This window comes from Mytilus galloprovincialis, chromosome 7 (assembly GCF_965363235.1).
Source record: "Mytilus galloprovincialis chromosome 7, xbMytGall1.hap1.1, whole genome shotgun sequence".
Classification (NCBI taxonomy): Eukaryota; Metazoa; Mollusca; class Bivalvia; order Mytilida; family Mytilidae; genus Mytilus; species Mytilus galloprovincialis.
This window is the reverse complement of record NC_134844.1, coordinates 58,304,418-58,313,341: the sequence shown is the minus strand read 5'-3', so window position 1 is coordinate 58,313,341 and position 8,924 is coordinate 58,304,418. Positions and strand designations below refer to the sequence as shown.

The window sequence follows — 8,924 nt, the reverse complement described above, 5'->3', positions numbered from 1 at the left end:
AACTATGCTTGAAATACCAGCGTCGCCAAAACAGTTTGAAAGGTACTGGTACAATTATTTCTGTCAATGTTAGAGCGAAAAATAATAAAGTCGGTGATCTTTCTCGCTTTTGAACAGTTTTCGTCATAACAGCAGTTTTGTTTTCCGAACCATCGTTTAAAAGCGAAGAGACGTAAAACTTTGCTTCAATGATTTGTAATAAACCGAGAAAAATAATGTACATGTGTATACATACAATAACACATTTTAATCACTAATTTAGTATTTGATATGTAAAAATTGCGTGATTTTAAATTAAAAACGTATAAATGGAGGATAATCTACATTAATTTTATAAGAGTATGAAATTAAAGGTTACTTTTAGAAACGGTCCAACATCAATAATGAGATGTAACACTATTGAGTGTTTTTTTGTGTTACAAGGCCCACTTTATTTTTGCCCTTATCTGACTAACTCTTACTTCCAGTGACCTTTCTAATTTCCACCCTTCATTCCGGCCGATCTACCTTAGCAGAAACAACATTTAGTTTTTATTGTTGATAGTTTCTGGTCCTAACCATGCATGGAATATTTGCCACTGGACGATAATCAAGAAACAATCATTTAACCAACCAATCAATCAACCAATCAATCAACCAATCAATCAATCGATCAATTAACCAATCGGTCAATCGATCAAGCATTCAATACATTGTTATTAAAGTCCAAATAACAACAAATTCGAATATGTCTTTCTGTTTACGCTATGAATGCATTAATTGATTTGTTTTCTGCTGAATCCGTAAATATTTTAACCAACAAATGAATACAATAAATCTGAAAATCGCTCATAGAAAGTTCAACTAAGTTTCAAAATGTTTTAAAACTTTAAATAAAATAAAATTGATTTTTTTTATGTTTTCAACAGTTTTGTTCGATAAATTGATATAACTATGTCACGAAATAGAAATAATTAGCTGAGAAACATATAAAACACGAACATTTTCATCATAACATTATGCTTAACTGCATAATGTAACAAAGTTTTTATTTTATTACTTTAATGTTCAGGAAATGTTTCATGTCAAATCGTCCTTGGATAAAACTGAACACTATGTTAATGAAGAAACAGTACTTTGGTCGAGATTGTACTAGCAGGTCAAAATGTATCCATGTTTTAGCATGTCGGGGCCTTTTCTTCTTCTTTCGTTACAGAAAACCATCAAAGTACTGATGTTTTCTTTCCGGCGCATGCCTGGTAAATGTTTCTAAATAAATTGATGTGGATAATTTTTGTGTCAATACATAGATTAACAAAAATATTTCATGTTTAAAGTAAACTGTTGTTTTTTGTCATATATTTTCGTATTTTCAATTTTTACAATTTTTCTTTGTTTTTAATCTATTATACAATTTTTATAGCTCACCATACGGTATTGGTGTTTTGCTTATTGATTACGGTCGTACGGTGATTATATCTTTTTACATCAGTGTCTTTTGGACTGTGATAAACAGTAACTGTTGTCTCGTTGGCAGTTATACCACGTCTACTTATTTTCTTATAAATTAAAAGTTATAAGCTTTGAATGCAAGAAGTGAGGACGGAAATTTTGTTTATCTTTCTATTATGGTTATGGTGTTACTTTCTATCTTCATCGTACAATTTGTGATTGCTGCCGTAGTATCTTTTCATACATGTATTTCCACTGGACGCTAAACCAACAATCAACTAAATGTTGATATTATTTGGGCTAAGCACTTGACTTCAAATATAGCTACATGTACATGTAGTTTTTTTTTTATAATTTTACGTGTTTAATTAGATATAATGTTTAAAAAAAATTAACAAGACTCTGTATATCCCAGAAATTCTGATATCTGTCAAATGTAGGATCAAATATCTAGATACAAAGCTCATTCAAGAGGGTCTGGTTTGGGGTTAACAGAATAGAGAATAATGAGCTAAATATCCAAAATTTGGACCCCCCCCAAAAAAAAGGGGGAATAATGGGATACTTAACTTGATACAAAGAATACTAAAATAGAAAGAATAGAAAACAATTGGCTAAAAATACAGAGACGAAGAACCCCAGTCCAGACCCTTACTATAAAAAAGCATATGAGTATACATACATTTTACCCATTAAGAGACTTAGTTCCCTGTTTTTGTTTACACCTTCATAAAAGCAGTACAAAGAGTAAAACTTTAAAATAATGTATTCCAGGTCTGAGGAACGTGTTAACCTCGTTTTCTGTCAGAACACGAAAACTATTTTTCTGATTTCAAGATTTAATTGGTAAAAAAATCACATGTTTCCAGGCAGCCCGAGTGACCCTATCCCACTAACCTATAACGTATATAATATTTAAACATTAGAATCAACGTCAAGCTAGGAATGTTTTAACCTCGATTTCGTGATTTCAAGATTTGTAAAAAATTAACATGTCTCAATGCAGTGTGGGTACCTCTATCTAACTCACTACCTACTTTTTTAGTTTGAGTAAAATTATACCAACCTTCATTTGTGTAGACACATTTGCAGAACCATCAAATTAGGCGCATTGTGTACATGGTCTAGCCTGGAATATATATGAAATACTTGCCAATGGACAACACCGCTTATTAGAAGCAGTCTAAAAAAAAGAAAGTTGAAAGTTTAATCGATTTAAATGTTCACAGAAGATGTTAATGGTCATTTGAATATATCTATAAATAATAAAAAAAATCATTTACTGCACAAAACGAAAAATTTCATTTGTATTTCTTTTTTACATTATTATTTTTTTTAATTAAAAATAAAATCTATCTACGACCACCATGTTGCGTCTACCCGTGAATTTTTTCGATTAATTTGTTTCTCCATAACACTCCTCGGCTGTACCAAAACATAAACTCTGCTTGTGATACACAGAAATTGCATAATCTGTCTTTTTTATAGATTTAAAACAAGCATTTAACTAATATGATTGTCAGTTTATATTACTTAACATTATAGTAATGTCATCTGAAAAACTTGCCATAGGAATGTACCATTTGATAAAGCAAGTGACGCGTGACGGATGTACAAGAATTACCCGACCATGTCATACCTAAACATGATCAGTTCATCTTAAATTATCAGTCATTTTCGTATTTTGTGTTTAGTAGTTAGTCATGTTTCGTTTTTGTTTGTTTTATTTGTGGATATTAGTTAAAATAATTTATGTTAATTGCTTAATCGACACAAAAGGTAAGATTTTATAGATATTATGTATTTCTAATTATTTGTTTTTTTGTTTTAATTTGGTTGTATTCATTTCGAACACACTTCCTAGATCCATATCTAACATGTAAATATATTGAAGAAATAACATCGATACTAATTAATTTTTATTTACTCGTCATTATTATTATTTATTTATTAATCTTTATTTATTATTGCTGTTTTTATCAAAAGGTTAATTTCAAAATGACATTACCATGCTTTGTTGCAAAACGTGTTTCCCTCTTCAGTACCATCCGCCGTCCATTCTTATTTTTCTTTTCTTTTTTATTTTTTGTGGAAAGGGGAGGGGGTGTAAATTCTTGTTTGAATTAATAAATACATTTTTTTAATCAGCGTAGTTTTTGATATTTAGTTAAATAAAAATGGAAATAAAATATTTGTTCGCTTTCCTTGTGATACAATTTTTGTATGCACCCAAAACACTAATGATCGGTTAACATATATACCCAATACCCTATAGAAAAAATATGGCAAATAGAAAAAATATGGCAAATATTTAATATTATGAAGAACTGTTTATTTATATTTTGGTGCAATCATGCATGCCAAACTGACTGTCACGTTTTTGATGTATTGAAAATTATGTTATTTCGCATGTATTAAAGGTTACATTTTTTAGTATCACTGACCATGAAGCGAAATATTATTTTGGCTATCATTTATAAAAGTCGTGATTTGGAGGAGCGTTGTACCACATCTTCTTATAGCTATAAATATAAAAGTTACAGCCGAGAGAGCTCAGATTAATATCTAGACATCGGGGCCTATTATAATAGCTGACTATGCAGTATGGGCTTGTTCATTGTTGAAAGTCGTTCGGTGACCTATAGTTGTTAATTTCTGTGTCATTTGGTCACTTGTGGAGAGTTATGTAATTGGCAATCATACCTCATCTTCTTTTTTATATTATATTACAATGACCTTCCTTGTTTAAAAGAATACACTTACTACATGTAATTTTCGCTGCCTTCAGCCTTACATGTACATTGTATTTTACACCTAGATGTCGTTAAATCAATACATGTAATTGGATATATCATGCATTAATCATGTTTTACCATAATATTTGATCTAGTAGCTTAGTTCCCTCTAAAATAATTGAAATCTATCTTTGTTCATTTACAATTATAATATCTTAGAACCTAATTATGCTTCATGGTCGTATCCAATTTTCATCAACTGTATTTTATACTGTTTATCATGAAATGGTTTTTATGCAAAACTGCATGGTATTGACTTATATTTTATGCCCCGCCCACAATAGTAGAGGGGATCATGTTTTTCGGTATGTGTGTCCGTTCGTTCGTGCGTCCGTCCGTCCGTTCGTCTGTACCGCTTAAGGTGAACGTTTTTGATGATGTTGAAGTTCATTCAATTTGTACACATGTTCCCTATGATATGATTTTTCTAATGTGTATGCCAAATGAGAGTTTGCACAATTTGCATGGTCCACTAAACATAAAAAAAATATAGTGCGAGTTAGGCATCCATGTCCTATGGACACACTCTTGTTAATGTATCTCATGGTATTACTTTCAGCTTGACTTTATTAGTTATAATTGTGAAGTCAGAAATATCAAGTTTGTAATGAGAAATGCCAGTCAAGTTTCTTTCGAGGTGCCCTGTACGATTCATCCCTGTTTACTTTTATTTAGCTTATTCAAACTTCCGTAAGTCAGTTTATTGTGCTAATTGAAGTTTATATGTATATTTGGTTTCAATATATTTGAAAGCAAGATTTGGTGTTTTGTAAATGAGCACAAACATACAATCGCATTTAAAATTGTTCTTGATTGTTTGAGACTAATTAATAAGGATAAACCAATCTGAACATTGTTTAATTTGTTTCTTGCTAAACGTCCAGCGGCAACTATTCCACGCATATGTAATACTAAATCCATTTAGTAGAATAATCGTCAAGTTTGTTAAAGCGAGATGACAACAATTCAATCACTATGATTGTCCGAAGTCAAAGCCCCCACTGATTGACTGTAGTAAAACAATATTGCCACTCCTGACGTTTTCCCGTCCGGAAATGATACCCTTGCTAAAGTGTGAAGCCCGTTTGGCTACACGGGGTGTATAGATTCCAAACACCGTCCTGCTTTAACAACATTTCATGATCTATTTATAGTATGATTGTTAATTTGTTGGGTATGAATAAATATGAATGAACTATGTGCTACTGAGCGTAAAGCTATATTGCATGGTTGTATAGCTCATGATGACAAGCATAAAACCGATGAAAAGTCGATGTGCCAGTTTGTGTGTTTTTTGTTTGTATGAAAGACATATAACAGTTTAATATTCTATTCAATTCTGATCAATTGATATTTTTTTTAATTGGGTTGACATATCTTGTTTAAATAGTCTCAAGTCTATAATTTATTTATATTTGGGTTTGCATAAGGTCATGATTTTCTCAGACTGTTTGTGATGGGTTTTGTTTTTGGTTTGAAGTCCTTCACACTTCGTCATGTCGAGGCCTTTTATAGCTGACTATACGGTATGGCTTTGTTCACTGTTAAAGTCTTATTTGCCTCAATAGTTGTGTCATTAGCAATCATATCACATCTATTTATTATAATTCTGTTAAGGCATATGTCTTTATATAATGACAAGCTCCTGAAAAAAAGTAATTAAACTTTTTTATCAGCACTTAATTTACTCATGTCCCTCCTACATAAATCTTATATAATTATAGACACTAACTATTTTTTGTCTTTGAATATCAGCTGTATTTAAACGAGGTTAAGAAACAGGAGTAATGCGAGCTTTGACTAAGCTTTAATAAGAAAAACTATCTTTCAATTAATTGATTGGTTATTGGTTGCTTAACGTCCAGTGGCAAATAGTTCATGCATGTTCAGGACGGTATGTCAGTTGATAAAAAAATTAGATAGATGTGAACTATTTAAACAGATATTTTCCAATATTTGATCTTATAATTCATTGCATTGGATAGTATAACGAACTTTCATGTCCGCTCGATAAATCTGAACCCCGATCCGATAGTAGATCTTTCTCGATCCGATTGCAATGCATGACCATCGTTGATTATTCTTTCACGATCATTTTTGTGAATGACAGCCTTGTAGGTGCGAATACGATATTGTCTTGTTTGTTTACATACATTGATCTGTGATATTCAATTAATATCAGTTAACTATATGTATATGTCATATACTTGTTGTTTGTGGTTTATATAGTACATAAAAAACAATAAAAATGTACATATTGATTGTAACATAAAACCATGTGATATATTAACTCTTTCTAGGGGCGGATTCAGGAGGAATTATGTAAGGGGAGCGTTATTTCGGAACACGGATCATATGCCTAGCAAAGCGATGCGAAACAAGTAAAAGAACGGTTTTACAACCGATTTCATTGAGTACGTAGGGAAAGGTAGAATCCTTGGTCAGCTTGCTTATGAAAATGAACCGTGAAGTCGTTGTTAGGTAAGGTATACTACCCTCTTTTCGAAGTAGGCTAGTCTTACAGACAGGTAGAATGTTTATCTGTCAGACTAGTCCACTCTTAAAGAAGGGTAGTTAACCTAACCTAATGATGACTTCGTGGTTCAGCTAACAAGAAAGCTTATCAAGGATTTTACCTTTCCCTATACACTCAATGAAGTCTGCTGTAATGCCAAACAAATATTTATTTTAGACCCTCTACGCTTTCCCTGATATCACAAATGTGTTCCAGAAGAAAATAATGGAAAAATAAAAACGACAATATCTATAAATAACTTGTATAATTTATTTCAGGAAATGTTGCTAGAATTCCAGAATTATCAACATACACAAAGAATTCCAAAGACTGCATAAATGAAAGCAAAATAGACTTTTCACTTAAATTCCAATTTGGAGAAAACTTGCTATTCAATGTGACAAAAACTCAATCAACTACTTTAAATAAACCTGTATATGTTATAAGAAAGGATCCGAAAGGAAATCTCTTTGTGATACAGGAAGCACTGCTAGACATTCAGGTAATTTAGTTTGTATACTATGATAATTATAGGGATCTTGTTGTTTTTTGTTGTTTTGGTTTGGTTTTTTTTTTTTTTTTTTTTTGGGGGGGGGGGTCCTTCATTTCTATGGTACCTCTATTTTTTAGGACATTTTTGCCTATGCTTTGTTTTGGGCATCTTATTATTAATCTTTTTTTTTTTTTTTTTTTTTTTTTTTATCATAAATGTAAATCAAATTTATAACAACTTTGAAAATAAAGAATATAGCAAAATACTGAAGGAAAAATAAAAAAACGAAAAGTTCTTTATGAAATGGCAAAATCAAAAGCCCAAACACAAAAAACGAATGGAAAACAACTGTCATATTCCTAGCTTGGTACAGGCATCAAATGTAGAAAATTGGGGACAAAACCTGCGTTTATAGCTGGACAAACCTCTCACTTATATGACGATCACATGTATGCAAAATTTCATTGGAAATCTTGCAGGTTTAAAGTTGACACTATATATTAGCATATAAGATAAATGCGTAAATAATCAGATTCTACTATTACAAGAAATCAAAAATAATTAAGAAGTCATGTATCCCATGACCGTGCCTTTTGGTTAACGGAAAAGTTGAAATCTACATGATTTTTTAAGAAGAAAAAAAAAAAGCTATTAAAACTTCACCGGCTTTCGATAATTAAAAAAGGCGAACAATTGATCATAAAAAGTTTGGAGGGCACAAGAAGAGCATTGCATCGTTAAAGAAAAAAAGTTTAGAAAGAACGCTACGTGCATTTTCGTTTGTATGTCTATTGCCCGACTCGTGTTTTTATTTAAAATTCCCGTGTTCTAACGTTTAATATAATGTTCTACTGCCACATTTATATAGTTTTAGGCAAAATTAGATTTAATCAAACGAATGAATTTAACGTATGTGTCAATTTAGCAATATACCATTTAGTCCTTTAGCTGTTTCTTCTTGGCTTAGTTTGGCTTACAATTTTTTATGATGTTACTATTTAAAGAAATAAAGAATTAAAAAATACATTTTTTTTCAAGTTCAAACAAAAGTTATTTTAATTTAACGGGAATTTATTGGAAATGATTTTTAATTTATACCTTTTAATACTTTGCTTGTTTTAACATTTTTATGATTGAGTGTGAATGTGTATTTAATTTTCATACATGCATTTTCAAAGGAAAATATTTGTATGGAATAGAAAAGTAACAATATAAATATTTTTTTGTTGTTATTGTAAAATGTTAACAAATATATAATCTGTTAAATGTTATCTAGTTATACACATTTTATTCTTAAGGCTACGAGTATGTACAAATTATGAAGATGCTATGTTGATAAACTGCTTTGAGCGAAAATCATACATTTCAAATCTATTAATACATACTTTGTTGTCTTTAATATTTATAATTTTCGATTTTTTATACCATTGATATTTTTTTGTATATTTTTGGGATTAAATTCATTGAAAGGGTTTTATTTTACAATTGCAACCAGTCGGTGAATTATTTCATTTTTTCCTTCTTACATCCAAGATCGTCTAAATATCACTTAATTTTTGCTTTTCCTTAAGCCAAAGTTTTGGAATAAAGGAATGTGGAAATCATTGTGAATAAACTGGGACTGATATACTATTCCTAGAAATAAACGACAAATGATATATAGATCTTTTTTTATCGAAATCATACACAA

General features: G+C 30.6%; 1 protein-coding gene across 1 annotated transcript in view; it reads left to right on the top strand.

The window, feature by feature from the left end:
- Window positions 1-3,066: 3,066 nt before the first annotated feature.
- LOC143083377 (A disintegrin and metalloproteinase with thrombospondin motifs 7-like) overlaps window positions 3,067-8,924 on the top strand; it is a 28,337-nt gene continuing 22,479 nt past the window's right edge. Inside the window, exons 1-2 of the mRNA XM_076259635.1 lie at window positions 3,067-3,210; window positions 7,020-7,243. Coding sequence (XP_076115750.1) covers window positions 3,135-3,210; window positions 7,020-7,243 — 300 coding nt within the window. The 5' untranslated portion in view covers window positions 3,067-3,134. The remainder of the gene's footprint in view (window positions 3,211-7,019; window positions 7,244-8,924) is intronic.